The sequence below is a fragment of the Alnus glutinosa genome, chromosome 1, assembly GCF_958979055.1.
Source record: "Alnus glutinosa chromosome 1, dhAlnGlut1.1, whole genome shotgun sequence".
NCBI classification, from domain to species: Eukaryota; Viridiplantae; Streptophyta; class Magnoliopsida; order Fagales; family Betulaceae; genus Alnus; species Alnus glutinosa.
The window spans coordinates 5,133,527-5,150,862 of NC_084886.1; the positions used below are offsets into that span (position 1 = coordinate 5,133,527).

Sequence of the window (17,336 nt, forward strand, 5' to 3'; positions counted from 1 at the left end):
ACTCAAGGATAGATTCAACTTGGCTCCATTCTCTAAGGTTTGCTTTACAAAATAATAGACTATCGTCAGCAAAAAATAGATGGTGTATCCGAGTACCTCCCCTAGAGATCGGGATGCCTGTTATTCCTCTAGCCCTTTCAGCATTGCAAATTAAGGAGCTCAGGGCCTCCGCGCATAGAATGAACAAGTAGGGGGAAAGAGGATCACCTTGCCTCAAGCCACGCGAAGGGACTATTCTCCCAAAAGGTCTACCATTGATGAGAATGGAGTAGGTTACAGACCGGACACACGCCATTAAGAGATTGATCCATCTATCGGCAAAGCCGAGTTTTCGAAGCATAGACTCTAGAAAGTCCCATTCCAATCTATCATAGGCTTTGCTCATGTCGAGCTTTAAAGCCATATACCCCTCCTTCCCCGAAACCCTAGTTGCCATAGTGTGGAGGGTCTCAAAGGCAACAAGAACATTGTCCGTAATTAACCGACCCGAGACAAAGGCGCTTTGCTCCGGAGAAATGATATGAGGGAGAATGGTCTTCATCCTATTAGCTAGGACTTTGGAAATCAGTTTGTATAAAACGTTGCACAAGCTGATAGGCCTATAATCAGAAGGCTTAGAAGGAGAATTAACCTTAGGGATTAGGACAATATTGGTCGAGTTAATCCCCGTGTCAAACTGCCCTCCGTTGAGAAAGGACAAAACAGCTTTACAAATATCTCTTCCCACTGTGGACCAATTTTTCTAATAGAAGACAGCAGGGTAGCCATCCGGTCCGGGGGCCTTGAGGGTGTGCATCTGAAATAAAGCTTTCTGGACTTCCTCCTCTGAGAATCTGTGAAGAAGCCGGTTATTCATGTCATCAGTGACCCGGGTTTCAACCAATCTTGTGCACTCCTCCACCCAGCCAGCCCCTTGAGAGGTGAAAAGCTCCTCATAGAAGCTGAGGAATACCTTGCCAATGTCTCTGTTTTTCCTCCACGTTCTGCCCTGCTCATCTATGACACTCCGGATGCGATTGGTTTTCCTCCTGTGCTGAACCCAGGAGTGAAAGAAAGCTGTGTTTCGGTCACCATTCCGAAGCCCGCTGCTTCCACTTCATGTCCTCAAACTCCAGCAGGTCATCAATCTCCCTTTGCAGAGATCTAATCTGAGTAGCTAAGGCCGGGCATTCGTTGCTTTGGAGAGCAGCCAACTGATCAGTTTTCCTCTTGATGTCCTCCTCCACCTTCCCAAATTTTTGCCCACTCCAATTCAGCAGAGCCCTACGACATACCGAAAGTCTTTGCTAAATCCCCTCGGACGGGGAAGCGTCACTAGGACCCTTGTTCCAAGCCGAACGAATGATTTCCCCACACTCACCATCGTTCAACCAGCTGGCTTCGAATTTGAAGCCTCTTCCAAACGTTCCATGACCCTATCCTCTCCTGTAACCAGTAAAGAAGTTAACCAAAATAGGACTATGATCGGAGGTTCTCGCCGCCAAGACCACTACAGAAAAAGAAGGGAAAATAGAGCACTACTCCGAATTGGCTAAAGCACGATCGAGCCTTTCCTTCGTAAAAGTGCCATTTGTCCTCCGATTGCTCCATGTAAACAAAGATCCGGAGAAACCCAGGTCTCCTAACCGACAGACCTCCAGAGCTTCCCTGAAGCCTGTCAACTGAGATTCCTTCCTGAGGTTTGAGCCCTCCTTTTCCTCCTGCACTACAACCTCGTTAAAATCCCTTGCACAGAGCCAAGGGGTCGGATAGCAGGTGTTCAGGAACTTAAGCAATTCCCACGATTCAGCCCTCTTAGCACAGTCTGGGTTGCCGTAGAATCCAGTGAGCTTCCACCATGGATTATTATCCCCATCCTTAACCATGATATTGATATGGCGTCTGGAGTAGTTAAACACTTCTACCGTAGACTCCGAGTTAAACAAAAAAGCCAACCCCCCACTCCTTCCTATCGGGTCGACCGCAAAAACCTTGTCAAAACCAATTTTCCTACAGATAACCTCCATATACTGTTTGGAGCTAATAGTTTCCATCAGGAAAACAAAAGTGGGCCGTCTCTCCTTCACCATTTGGTGGAGGTCCCGAACTTTCAGGGGTGCCCAAGTCCCCAGCAGTTCCAGCTTAGGAGTATCATCGTGGCTGGCGGGGCTGGTGCCCAGCCTCCGCCCAAGCCATATTAGACAACGTCTCAGCATCCAATCTCCCCTTTTTTCCCAATTCAGTGGAGTCATCCCCAACAGATAATCCTGCTTCCACCGAGTTCCTTTTGCCCCCCTTCGGCTGGTCTAGGACCAATGGAGGGGAACGGATTCTACGTCTCCATCTGCGAGTAGACCCATCTCCATGCACATGATTTTCAACTCTGTTTTCTTCCAAAAGTTGACCCATGCCAACCCCCTGAGGGTCCTCCTCCAGCCCAAGCCCATCCTCAAAGAGAGATGTTGTCCAACTTTCCATCACCTGGCCCACTTCTTGGCCCAACCTGATTCGAGCCTCCCATGTGATCTTCCAGGGGATTAATCTCTGTGGTCTTGACAGTGACCCCCTCAGGAACCGAAGGGTAATCCACCTTAGCCAGCTGGTCTCGAGGGATCATTAACTCCATGAAATCACATCGCCGATTGAGACTCTGAAACTGTCCTGTCTCAGCAGCCTTTGAGTCCCACACCTCTTTCCCCAAAATGGTCTGCAAAATCTGCTTTTCATTGTCATTCCCAACGTTGTGTGCACTGACAGTTTTGTTGGGTTCCGCACTTTGGTGAACCAGGGTCTCTTCCCTCTTCTTCGCTGATTGCGAATCCGACGCAGCGTCGTCTCCGCTGTCACCTCCCCTCTGATCAGCTACCTCCGGCCGAAAGGGACTACCTGCTCTTCCTCTACCAAGCCACAGTCTTCCCTGTGTTGTCCGCGGCTCCTCTGCTCGGAGCCAGGTTCCCCAGAGTTTTGGGGAAACCTCAGCTTTCTGTTTGGAGCTCTTATTATCACTGCACTGCGTCTTGTTGTGGAAAATGCGCCCACAGTTAAAGCAGAAATGTGGGAGCTTTTCGTATCTGAAGTTGACCCAGACCAGTTTCTCATTTAGCCACAAAGCACGGCCTCTTTCCAGAGGCTTGGTGATGTCTATGTGCACCTTGATCCGAAGACTACTCCCCCTGCTTGTCCCTTCTCCAGAGACATCCACATCCTCTACTTTCCCAATAGACTCTCCAATCTTATACCCCACTTCTTTGTTTATGCAAATGAGAGGAATATCATGAACCTGAATCCAACACGGGGACTTAGAAAAGTCCATTTGGGCTGGCGGGGTGCTCTCCTCCACTTCTTTGAGAATCAGAATATTCCTATCAAACAACCAAGGACAGCCCTCCTGAACTCTCTTTTTGTCTGCTTCTGAGGAGAACTCAATAAGCCAAAAGTTATCATCCAGCTCCTTAAAAGCCACTTTTCCTGATGTTTTCCACAACCGAGCCATAAAAGCCCTGAAAGCCTCCTTTTGGACTCTTCTTTCGAACATTATGCGCCCAATCAGACAACGACCGTTTCTTAGTCTCAAGTTTGCCGTATCGTCTTCTGTAATCACAATGCTCATCTTCTCTCCCTCCAATAATCTCATACTCTCACCTAACTTCTCGACTAACTCCTCCATCTCTGACTTGATCAAGACAGGGGTCTTGACCAGGCCTAAGACGACTGGTAGGACTCCTAGCGGCAAGAAGACGCTAGGGACTCCCACACTCTCCTCTTGGCTGCGCTAGAGAAGCCCAGACCCAAGAGAAAGGACTCAGTCGTAGGGACTTTTATCCACAAACCAATGCCCATTTACTACATCTCCCGAGATGTGTAGAGATAGTGGCTTATATTCACAATGTTCAACTTTTGTTCATATTAATTTGTAAATATTTATATTTATATTGATGTAGATATTGTTTAATTCTTGGTTTCTTGGATTAACTTAAGATTGTTAAACTAGATTTACACATAAACCATATTTATTTACACATAAAATTCATCAATTTGACCCTTATGTAACACGTGCACACACAAATACGTTACGGAACTTAAAGATTCGTCATACCAAAATAGGAGCTAATTTTGCGACTCATAGCCTAGCTAATGCAGCTATCAAACAAATCAAATAGGGTACGAATAGAAGAAATTCTTGAGGATATCCTTAATGTATTTTTAGAGCAATCTGCTCTAGCTATTTAGAGCTTTATGCTCTAGTTTTTCTATGTATGAAGATTAAAATTTTCTCAAAAATAGAATTCAGTCAAGTTTTTCCTAATTTTAAATAACGTGACAATTATTTGTACATCTTAGATTTTTATATACTTAATTATTAGATTTGCAAAATCTAATCTCACCATCAATAATAGAAGCGAAAATAGAGAGGCGCCACTAATCCTTATTTACTCTTTCAAAACTGGCCTTAACATCTTCTCTTATTCGCTGCAGCTAATACTTGGCGCGGGTGCAAGTGCAACCATGTCTGATGCAGACAAAAGGGCCCCAAACAAACCCTCTTCATCACCTCAGATTCAGATTCGCTGGTCATGAACTCCTTAAGATGCTTTGCAAAGCACCCCATCATTTCTCTAATAGAATCGGACACCACGCTCAAAGAGCTGAAGCAAATCCACACCCAACTGCTACAAAACGGTCTTCTTAACGACCCTCACCCCCTAGGCCAATTCGTAGCCACTGCAGCCCTCAAAAACCCCGACAATCTTGATTATTCCAATCAAGTCCTGGACCAATGCGAGAACCCTACCCTCTTCGCCCTAAACTCTATGATCAGAGCCCACTGCAAAAGCTCAAACCATCAAAAGAGTTTTCACTTCTACAACAGAATTCTCCACTCTACTAACAATGTCTCGCCCGATAACTACACCTTCAATTTCTTGGTTCATACGTGCACGCAGCTCGTGGCGCGCGAGACGGGTCCGTCTGTACATGGCGCGCTAATTAAACATGGGTTTGACCATGACCCGCATGTTCAAAGTGGATTAATTTTCATGCATGCTGAATTGGGTTGCTTGAGCTCATGTCATCGGGTGTTCGGAGTAATTCCTGACCCGGATTTAGTGTGTCAGACGGCTATGCTGTGTGCTTGTGCGAAATGTGGTGATGTTGGTTTTGCAAGGGAGCTGTTTGATGTAATGCCTCAAAGGGATCCCATTGCGTGGAATGCGATGATTGCAGGGTATGCGCAGAGTGGGAAGTCAAGGGAGGCATTGGATTTTTTCAATTTGATGCAAATGATGGGTATGAGGGTCAATGAGGTGTCTATGGTTTCGGTTTTATCTGCATGTACCCACTTAGGTGCATTGGATCGGGAGATGGGCACACGCATATATAGAGAGAAACAAGCTAAGGGTGACAGACTGACAGTGACACTGGGTACTGCACTGATTGACATGTATGCGAAATGTGGAAACGTGAATAAGGCCATGGAAGTTTTCTGGGGAAAAAAAATGTGTATACTTGGACTAGTGTCATGGGTGGGCTAGCTATGAATGGATTTGGCGAGAAGTGTCTTAAACTTTTTTCCCTCATGAAACAAGAAGGGGTTCAACCCAATGAGGTCACTTTTGTTTCTGTTCTTAGAGGTTGTAGTGTGGTTGGACTGGTTAAAGAAGGTCGTGAGCATTTTGAGTCAATGAGCAAAGTGTATGGTATTGAGCCTCAGCTCGAGCATTATGGATGCATGGTGGATTTATATGGTCGAGCTGGCCGCTTACATGAAGCCTTAAACTTCATAAATAACATGCCTGTGAAGCCTCATTCTGGTGCTTGGGGAGCTTTGCTAAATGCTTGTAGAATGCATAAAAATATGGATCTGGGTGAACTTGCCTCAAGAAAGATAGTGGAGCTGGAGGCCAAGAATCATGGTGCTTACGTACTCCTGTCGAATATGTATGCTGATTCCAAGAACTGGGAAGGGGTTAGTAGTGCGCGAGAGATTATGAAAGCCAAAGGTGTGAGAAAGCTCCCTGGTTGTAGTGTTATAGAGGTTGATGGCGAAGTTCATGAGTTCATTGTTGGGGATAAGACCCATCCTACGCATGACGACATTGAGATGACGTTGGCAGTAAAGAAACAAATAATTTCACAACACTTGTTTTGGCTTCCACACCTTTGAACGTGTGGGCTCTTGTATATTTATAAGACTTTCAGTTACAAACTATTTTATCAACAAGTCTATCTTCTATTCAAACGTAATACATTTAAATTGCAAGTCTATCTAGCTGTTTAGGAGGTTTCCATATATCGTGGGATCAATCTTGCTGTTAGGAGATTTCCCATGAATCATGGGATCACTGGCTTCAATGTGTGCTTTAATAGGCAGAGATCTCAAAGCGGCTGAAACTATCAGGTTATGTGGCTAACACCAACCCTGTGCTGTTTGATATAGAAGAGGAAGAGAAAGAGGATGCTTTGTGTAAACACAGTGAGAAGGTAGCGATTGCTTTTGGTTTGATCACTTTGAAGGAAGGTGTGCCCATTAGGATTGTGAAGAACCTTAGGGTTTGTTGGGATTGTCATGAAGTAACAAAAATGATATCTAAAACTTTTGACAGAGAGATTATTGTGAGAGACAGGAATAGGTTTCACCATTTTAAAGACGGTGACTGTTCTTGTAAGGGTTATTGGTGAAATACCTCACTCACCTTCCCGTTCATTTGTTCAAAGGTATTTTATTTATTCTGTGACTGTCATGTCGTTTGTGATTTTTGTTTTGCCCAACTTCATAAATCAAAAGAGATCGATAATGTACTCACCTTTAAAGATTGATAAATTCTTTACTTCTATTTTTACTGATGTGAGATTACCACTCTTATGTAGGAATTCCATTTCCTTATTTTTTGACTTATCGATGTGGAATTCTAAAGGCAACAAAGAAACCTCTACAAGAGATGTCTTCACTGGTAGTTATTGAGGTACCCCGGCCGTTTCAGCTCCTCCACAAGAGATGCTTTCAATTGACTTCAAATAATGATTGTCGTTCTCAGCCAAACTTGGCTATGCAATCCTATCAGTTACATTATTTGCAATTCTTACTCCTTTCCATCCATCACCAATCTTTCTTTTGTGATGTTTCAACCAAACACTCCTCTTTTTATCTTCTACTCCACCATTTGATCGACTTTTAATCTTGCCACCAATCAACTTGTACAGATTTCTAAAAACTCCTTTATTACCCCCCACTAAAACACCTTGCCTAACTTTCATAACTCCAACATTTTGTAGCCATGAGAACATTATCACCACCTTCATCTCACCATCTACTGCATGCAGTGATCATTGTGTCCACGGAATTTTAGCTTTCGTGATTTTTCTTAACTCTTCTAAATAAATCTTAACTTTCTGCGCCGGGAGTGATAATGTCTCATCCTTCCTTGTCGAGACTTTGATCTTGACTGCTCCCTATGAAAATTATTCCATGACTTTTTGGACATCACCACAAATGACCTTGTTTGGGAATTGTTCATTGGTTTCTCGAACTTCTCTGTTTCCAACAGAATTGTTCTTTACTTCTTTTGGTTCAAGTGTCTTCTTTTCAACTAACAATGTAGTCACAAGATTCAAGAATATCAAATGAAGATACAATCTATTAAAAGCATCCTTACTCGTCAACCAAGTGTTACGATCCTAAGTGTCTCACATAGCTTAAGTGCAATCTTAATAATATGTATATATAAACTCTTGGACACCCTCTTCTTGCAAGCTAGTTTTCAAGAGTGGGTTTTGGTATATATATATATATATCTTCTCCAATTTTTTCCACAAGTCTTAGGGAGAAATTTCATTCCACGCCATTATGTAGGCTTTATCTCTAGGGCAAGAATTGAACGAATAATACTCAATGTCTTCATCTCAAGCCCTTCCCATTAATTATCACACATAGCTGTCAGCTTCTTCACCTTCACATATAATGCCCAATTTTTCTTTCTTTCTTTCTTGTGTTTTTATCTCTCTTTTGATAATGGGTATATTTTTAAAAATCGGACAAAATGATCTTATTTTATAAGGGTGAAAAACGTAACAGTTAAAAGATCGAATTGAAAACTCAAGGAGCGATTTGAAAAACACCTAAATCATATGGAGTTCTAGCTAAAATAAATTTCTCTAAATAAAAAAGAAAGTACCGTTTTAACAGAAATAAAAAATAAAAATCTATGATAAAATGTTTTTTTGTCAGAATATATATATGTTGCTTAGTTAAGTAAGCGTAAGAGCTTATTAAAGAACGTACGTATAACCCGATAAAGACCGGTTGATTTGGTCATAATATATACTTAAAAATCTGGCCAAATGCCATGGTTAATCCATTATATCTAACTTCTTTCAATTATAATACGGATCTTTGACTAAAAAGGAGGGGATGGGAGTAATAACCGGAGCTCTCATACCCGAGCAGAGGGCTATTGCCGGCGTAGAATAGCCCGAAAAAGAGAAAATCAGAGTCGACCCGACTCCATTATGAGAAAATTATGGAGTAAAAGATGAAAAGATGTAGAGTGGTGAGAGTTAGGCTGAGATGCCTACCTTTTATATAAAAAGCGAAAATGTATACAGTACTTTACATGTTTGAGGTCTAAAGTCTGCGTTTGGTTCGTTTAGCTTTTTCGGGTGTGTGAAGCACTTTAGACCAAAAGTTAGTTTGGTTTTGAGCGTTAGCTAATATTCTGTTGCCGCAAAACATGACCACCGGCCTCTTGTTTGTTAATAAGATTCAAATTTATGTGGTCCAATTAGAGCATCAGCAGAGAGGCCGGCCGGTTAGATTAGTGTTTTTGGACTGTCATCTTCCTCATGCTTGTTCTAACACAACCCAACAGAATCCGATTCCTCTGGCATGGGCGTCGGGATCACATGACTTTCTGAAACTGTGTCAAAGTGCTTGGAAGTCAAAGGTAAGGCTCCTATATATGATGACCGACCTAATCCCCAATTGAAAAGTGCATTATGGGCTATGCCAACCGCCATTGCCTTAAATCTTTTTTTAATATGGTTTGACTAAGAATAATAAGGGGACCAAGCCTAGTTTTTAACACACGTGTGTGTGTTTAACTAATTAAAAAAAAGACACATGACATTTAGGAATATGTTATAAGGAGGACACTCTAGTCCTCGATCCATATATCATTACTCTATTTTCTAAGGTAATTATCTTCTATATGCATTTCTTAACGGCCATATAATTATGACTAAAATTTTGTTTATTTTCCATATAAATGCTGTAGAAGAAAGGACATGCAACCGAAAAATGCTTTACAGTAAAAGCTATATTTTCTTCTGTATATTACTTTTCTTTATGAGCAAGAGAAATAAGTACGATCATCTTCCAAATAAAAAACAATGACTTGAAGAGTTCAACGTCGGCACCATTTCTTATAGTTAATTTGTAACTAAAAGAGAACTTTTAATTAAAATAATGTTAAAATAATTATTTTTTTTATTGCTTTAACTTTTAAGTAATTGTTTTAATCTAATCCAATAAAACGATCGAACCATTTCAACTTTTCAGAGAAGCGAAAGAGTACTAAGTAGAAGCGCACGTCGTCGCATTTATTTTGTCCATGCAACTTGCTTTGTATCTAGTTTCTTCATCCCAAAGAAAATTACTCCACAGAAGCCACTTTTTTCCTTATAATGAAAATAAGCTATTAGAAAATAGAAATTATTTTTATTAACCATTACAACAGTCGAAGTTCATATACTTCCAGTTCCCACTTCCCCAGACCCCAATCATAGAATAGAGAGAAAATTAAAAGAAAAAAAAAAGAAATTGTTGGTGTTTTTCAAATTATACAAAAAAAAAAAAAAAAAAAGAGCATGAGCATATATATCTAGGAGTTGAAATGCAATAACAACCGTACATGGTGGTACTGAAAAAGGTTATTCAGGACATCAATTGAAATTAAGTTTTTGTACGTTTTGGCATCTTCTCCTTCAGGGTGTCTCTTTTTGTACCAGCCACAAACATATGGTTTAAAATATAAGAAACTGAATTCCCCTAAAAATTAATTTGAGTGTGATTAATTGGGCACTTTACATTATGTTACGATTCAAAATGATCTACATGATTTAAGTATAATTTTAATCATGTATATATAAGTTTTTTACACCCTCCCTTTAAAGAAATCTTGATTTCATTACAGCATGACAAAATTTGATTTTGAAGAACAAGCCAGAGAAAATAAGCGTTGAGATAATATATACTTTCATCCTAATCTCATCTACTGAAAAAGGAGGCCCTCTTGATCACCTGAAAAGACTTTTAGGCAGAATTGACATAATTATTACTATGAAGATTGAGCAGCCAAATAAGATTAATTATAATCCGTTTCTTTGGCTGAATGATAAGATTTATGCCGTCCTTAGAAAATAATAATAATAAAAAAGTGTAATGAAGCCAAATGCTCATGAATGGGCAGTTGAATATATAGGGAGAGAAATCCTTTTTTCTCGTAGTCTATCACTTTGATATATATATATATATATATATATATATATATATGAGGAGATCGAGTGACGCGGCCAAACATCTACTCAAAATTTGTATCATTTGATATCAGAGTCAAACACCACTTTGCGAGTTTGAGTTACAGAAGAGGTGACTTATGAGATAAAGTGAGCTACAGTAAACATTAGATTCGAAAACGATATTATAAAATGTGTGTTATAAATTAATATAAAGAGGGGTGCATGCATTACTCACCGTAGTGCGGCCTATTCCGATCCTTGTGGCCGGTGAGGTTTTGTGTGCTTGTGGTGAACAACATAAAGGTAGAGAGACACAAAGAGCAATTGGCCGATGGATAATGATCCGCATAAACAAGGCTGCTAACTATTCCATTCCAGAATTCCTGCCCGCGAAGATGCGATTTTTGGGAATGGAGGAATAAGAATTTCCTGCACGGCAGCTATTGATCACTGAGAGAATATAAATATATATATACACACACACCTTCTTTTTGTGTTTAGTTTCGGAAGCTTAAACAGTTTCTATTATAAGACACATATAGAAGAACATATAATAATTGATTCCTTCATACTTTACGTACTTATCGTCTACTTGCATGCATGCGTGAACATGCAACATTCTCCATGTCTGGTTTTGTCGTTCATCCAGCTGATCGAGGATGTGCCCATGGCTTCCATCACTTCCTAACCGCTCATGTCGCATCTCTGATCTCTTTCTTCCTTTTTGCCAGAATAGATTCTGAGTTTTTGTCGTCTTAACAAACATACATTTTTCTACTTTAAAAACAGATTTAGGGTCGACATATAATCCTTAAACTGAGGATTCGATCCATGTCTTACAAAGAAAGCAAATTAGGTTAGAATTTCAGTTTTTCTTTTTTCTTTTTTAAAATCCAGTTAAATTTCATATATATATATATATATATATATATATATATATATCAAAAGAAAGCAAGTCTACATTTGAGGATAGTTGGAAGATACTCTTTTGTCCCTCCAAAATAACGTAACTTTTAAAATTACCATTAATCGATTGATTATTATTGAATTTTGATCAAGTGGTAATTTTAAAAGTCACATCATTTTTTGAAAAACACAAAAAAGAATACAAGAGTGACTTATAAAATTACTCGTGGCGGCCGAATGACGTGCAAAGAAAAATCTAGAGGAATATTTCAGGTATCTTTTTCTTAAAAAAATAATGAAAAAAAGAAAAAAGTCAAATAAATTTAAAGAAGGAAATGAGTGAATGCATGGAAATCTTTGACGCGTTACTCTGATCTCATGAGTGATAATCTGGACAGTGACAAATTAAATAAGGAGGAATTAATGTTAAGGGTTGAGGAAAACCCTAATCGCCCGAGGTAGAATGATAATCTTCTCTAAAAAACACGGAATTATGTCCATCAACTCAGCATTAACTATGGCTTCTGTGTCATTCTTTAATTAATCATAAATTAAGTACTTGGCAAAAGATATGATTATTGAATTTTTATTTATTTTTTGATAAATTTTGATAATGATTATTGCTTTACACATTCTCTTAAAATATAAAGAGACCTTTTCTTTTAATTTTTTTAATTAAGTGAAATAAATATATATATATATGTATGTATTTTTAGGTTTAAAAATTAAGTTTGACTCGTACTAAAAATAAAATTAAACTTTCATTCATACTTTGACCATTCCAAGTTCTAAATGAAAAATTATGATTCCATCCCTGTTCTACATCTTATCCAACTCTTTTCAAATCCACAAATTTAAAATATTTTTATATGTAAATATAATTGGACAAAAGTTTAACAGGGAAAAGAAAAATAGCATTCCTTTTTGTAATAGAAATGAACGTAAATATGAATATATGCACAAATAACACGGCTCCAAATAGAATCATGGGACAATTGAAGAGTGGGAGTGAATGATATGACGGAGACATGAGCAGTGGCCAGAAGCGGCGGCGGCGACTCTGGGGAGGTTCACAGGGGTGCGGAAATGTCAGTTGTAACGGCAAATTATATATACACGTAACCTGGGTGACTTTAAATACAGGCAATCGTGATTGGGAGGCCTGGGCAACATGTATCAGTTATTTCTTTTGGGGCCAGACAGCAACACCTGAGATAGCGATAATTAATAATAAGACAAAATAATTCATAAAACCAATTTCTGAATCAATAATAATAATAATAATTATTATTATTATTATCATTATCTTAGGTGTACTAGTAGAACCCACGTGTGAAAAACTGAAAATTATTTGGACGCTTCCCTAATTTCTATGCACACGGGGCACACGCCACATTACATTCATGCCATATTTACTTCTGACCCCACTCATGGGTCCCCCCGCCAACATTTTGTACCAAGTAACGTTACTCTCCTATTTACTTCGGGAAATGCTTGCCTTACGACCTTCACCCAACTCTCACACAACCCCCACTCACATGTGTGTGGGATCCACGTGTATGGAACACACACATGTGAGTGGGAATTGTGTAGAAGTTTGGTGAGGGTTGTGAGTGTATCATCTCCCATTTACTTCACGTGGAGTGTGACGATTTCTTTATTTTATTTTCGATACAATAAGTTATTTTTAATTTATGACATGATTCTTGTCTAACAGTTGGGCAACTATTATGCAAGATTCAAGAGATATGGATGGATCTCATGTGGTGGGTTCCATCACATGGGTCCCACGTGGGATCCACTTTATGTCTCTTGTCTCTTATACAACAATTGCACAACTGTTATGCAAGAAACATTTCTCGTTCTTCAAAACCATAGCAGCTTCACAAAGCCAAATCTTCTTATTTATAACAATCTTGTAAACCGGTAAGACCTTCCACGAGATTTTCTCCCAGAAACACCTTTTTTTGAAAAAAATAATTAGGCCACCAGTACTCCACACGTCTTGTGCGGCCGGCCGGAGATACTAATCCCTATTTCTTAATGTATAGAGATTGTCTTATTACAAATGAAAATAAAAATATAGAGGCTGGTGTGGCAGCCTATAGTGGCCCACTTGATGTGCAGTGGATACCAGAATTGTTTTATTGCCTCGCTATATATGGTTGCATTCTGTCTAGCTCCAACATGAATTTTATTAAAAAAAATAAATTAATTTTTTTACAAATTTTACTAAATAAATTTTCTTTAGTGAATCCTATAGACAACCATTTTTCATATGTGCCCTTACCAAAAGAATTTTTAATTATTATTTTTTTCCTAGCTTGAAAAACGGTTTTCATACGTACCCAAATAAAACACTTAGAGATGACGAATACGATGTGTTTTGTTACGATCTTTTAAGTATTTTACAGAATTTAAATGTGATTTTAAGCTTGTGTATATGAGATAAGCCTTTGGGTACTCTCTTATTGCAAGCTGGTTTTTAATGATGAGTTCTACCCACGGTTTGTATAATTTGATATCAGAATCAAACACCACATCTTAGGTTTGAGTCACAGATAGAGCGACTTATAGAATAGAGTAGGCCACCGTAAACGTCGGATTTGGAAGCGTGATGATATGTTACGATCTTAAATACCCCACATAATTTAAGCACAATTTTTATTAACCATGTGTATATAAGTTATTGGACACCATAGCCTTCCTTTGCAAGTTGATTTTTTAAAGGTAAGTTTTACCTAAGTTTTTATCATGTTTCAAGACAAATGTTGTCAATTAAAATTAAAGCAAGCATAATTCCAACAATATCAGTCAATCGATCAACAAAAACTCAAAAATAATTGTATTAAAATAATAATAATAATAAAATGACACATTTGATATCAACTTCAGAACTAAACTCAACTCTAATTCAAATCAAACTCAAACTCTACTGGTATTAATTACAACCCAAATTAATGACTGAAATTTGTCGACAGGGATACGTACAAAACTCTAACATATATATAGACGCTAACTATAGTTGACTTGTTAACCATCATGCACATATCTTCCACGTTGCAATTCTAAGTTACTATCAATTAATCTTTTAGCAGATGAATTTTATTTATTTTGAAAAGGACAACCTGGAATTTCTTCGGAGATACATGTAACGCAGCCGTTTTTATTTATTTTTTCCTTTAATGCAGCCACATTTAGAGTCAAAGGTCATTACTTGTGAAATTGACCATAGATCTATTAGCCACGTTGAATCACCTTATCTAGTTTAATAAATAACGTTCACATCATTTCACTCTCAAATCAATGGCCATTTTGTCTTAAGGGGTAGTTCAATCAGTTAGAGACAATACTTCATGAAGTGAAAGTTACTAGTTCGAATCATATATATATATATATATATATGGCCATTTTGAATATGAAAGCATCGTAATTAAGGGTTTCATTTGAAAATAAATAAATATTTATTACTCTCTATTTAAATCTCACAGAAAATACACGAACACAAAGGAGATTTGTTATATATATATATATATATATATATATATGCACTGATTCAGGATACAATTGCCCTTTGTCTTTTTAGAACGAGAAATGCTAGAGCATTTCTTAGTGTTATCCTGGAATGGCATAGATGCAATTTTTTAATCAAAAAAATTACATTTATGCCATTATATGAGAACACCAGAAGATGCTCTAACATTCCTCTTTCAGAACAGTATTGACATTCTTGTAATCTGTTAGGTGTCAGCTTTTGATTGGGTACAAATTGAACATTGCTATCACTCACTTTTGTAGACGAGGGAAACCCCAGTGACAATTCTGCTAATCACTTGTTTGTCTCTTTAGCTGAAAGATAAGTGCTACTGCCCAATCTTATTATGACACGTGTCATGCTGCCGTCGAATTGTTCTTGTTAGGGTAAGGCTACAAGCTAGTTGAAGATTTCGATCCGTTTAACAACCCCCTTCCCTTTCCCTCCCCTCCCCTTATTTTCACATCTCCCAAAAAACATCAATTTCAAAACATTCTTAACATTTTTTACTTTTTATATCACGTCAATAATTTTTTATTATTATTTAAATAAAAAAATTCACTACAATACAATTTTTTTTTTTTTTTTTTTCACTTTTCCATATAAATTATTTCTACTTTATATTACATCAATCAATTTTTACTTTCACTCAATAAAAAAAATTCTCCCATAAGGGAAGGGAATGAGTTTAATACAAAATTAATGAGTTTGGGTTAAGAGGTTTGACTTTAGAGAGTTTGCATTTAGAATTTGGGCCTCCCCCAAAAGTCCTTGGTAGCTCCGTCCCTGTCTAACATATTTAATTAAATAAGTCGAGTTAGACTAGTTGACTTTTATATATATGTATATCTATATATAGTTTTCTACTCACGTCTCTACACAATTCAAACTCGACAAGCGACATAAAAGTTTGCAATTTTTAACACAACTTGCGAACCTAACACGGAATTAATGAATTAGAATTGACGAGTCTGACTCGTGTAATTACAAATAAGCCGAGTTATTATTGACATATACAATCATACCTCAAAACAATTCGAACCCGATAAGCTAACACGAATTATCACAAGTATTCACAATATTTTTAAAATCGCATATATATATTCAAAGAAATTAGTTAAATGATGTAACAGTAGAACTGCGAGTTGCTTAATTAATAGCATTTGAAGACGAGGAATACAGTAATACCACACCTACTTGACCTTTACAACTTGGTAAAAGTAAAAGAAAAATGTGGGAGGGAGGATAAGAAGTGATATATTTATTATTATTTGTAAGTAGAATTTGATTCTTCCAAAATACCAAGATTGGGAACCTCGTGATTGACGGTTATGATAGTTCAATCATCCCCCAACCTGATTTAAATAATACAAGCAGTCAAGCACTAACAACAAAAGAGAGAGCAGGGATTCGACCCCATCCGGAGGGAGACAATTGGATTTGTAGTAACATATATATATATTATAGAACTACAACTAACTTTGAACATTGAACTTGATCGTTGCTCCGGTCGTACCACTGGAGATCAGGTTGGGGAGGGGTGGGCATGATCCAATAAAGTCAGATTTGACTCGCTTTCGGTCCTCCCATGACCGTTCCTTTTTATCACCCCCTCCTTTTTTAACCCAAATCAGCAACTTGGGTACTCTCTTTCTTATTTATGTACTTTGACGGTGAAATAGGATGGAGCTCCCCATAATCCAATGGTCATCAAAGCACCGCTTAAAAGTCCTTCATCTTTGTCGTTATTCACCCAATGAATTCCCACTCCATAAGTCAAGTTCATTAAAGAGGATCATGATGCTACGCGTGTACGCGATTGAAGATTAAAGATTCTTAGGCCCTGTTTGGTAAGTCTTGTGGACAAATTTTTTTTTTTTTTTTTTTTTTTAAATAGAAATAGAATGTGATTAACGTGAAATAAAATAGAAAGAAGTTTTAAAATAATTAATGTGATTCAAAAAGTTAAAATGTTTTAATGTTAGAATTTTTTTTTAGGAGAAGTAAAAAAAATAAATGAACTTGACCAAAATTTGATAGAAATTAAAAAGAACATGAAAAAAAAAATGAAATGTACTTCTTATGATTTAAATTTAATTCTTAAGATTTTCAATTTTAACAATTAAGTTTTTATGTTTTCTTTTGATTTCAAATAGGTTTTCCTGTCAACCTATTGTCTATTTAATAAACAGTATGCTATATAAGACCAATTAATTAATGTCACGTGACTCTTTTTGTGTCACGTAGCACAATTACTTTAAATAATAAATATGCCTAAAAAATTAAAAAATAATTTCTTTATTTAAGGTAAATTTGCTATTTAAAGTAATTATGTTACGTGATATGTACAGTTGATACATGACATGTCAAAATAAAATTTTTCTCTTTTTTTTAAATAGATGTC

General features: G+C 37.6%; 1 protein-coding gene and 1 pseudogene across 1 annotated transcript; one reads left to right on the forward strand and one right to left on the reverse strand.

The window, feature by feature from the left end:
* Positions 1 to 742: 742 nt before the first annotated feature.
* Positions 743 to 2,006, reverse strand: LOC133858623 (uncharacterized). The gene is made up of 4 exons (XM_062294095.1): positions 1,635 to 2,006; positions 1,361 to 1,425; positions 1,072 to 1,263; positions 743 to 1,028 (listed from the first exon to the last, which is right to left on the reverse strand). The coding sequence occupies exons 1-4, from the start codon at positions 2,004 to 2,006 to the stop codon at positions 743 to 745; spliced, it is 915 nt and encodes a 304-aa protein (XP_062150079.1).
* A 2,396-nt stretch (positions 2,007 to 4,402) lies between these two features.
* Positions 4,403 to 7,048, forward strand: LOC133867913 (putative pentatricopeptide repeat-containing protein At5g40405; annotated as a pseudogene).
* The last annotated feature ends 10,288 nt before the right edge of the window (positions 7,049 to 17,336 follow it).

Coding starts and splice junctions, on each gene's coding strand:
- LOC133858623 (XM_062294095.1), bottom strand. CDS start 2,006: ATGGAGGTTATCTGTAGGAAAATTGGTTTTGACAAGGTTTTTGCGGTC. Junction 1,264..1,360: donor AGCCAGCTGGTTGAACGATG/GTGAGTGTGGGG, acceptor GGTATGTCGTAG/GGCTCTGCTGAATTGGAGTG. Junction 1,029..1,071: donor AAGCAGCGGGCTTCGGAATG/GTGACCGAAACA, acceptor GGTTCAGCACAG/GAGGAAAACCAATCGCATCC.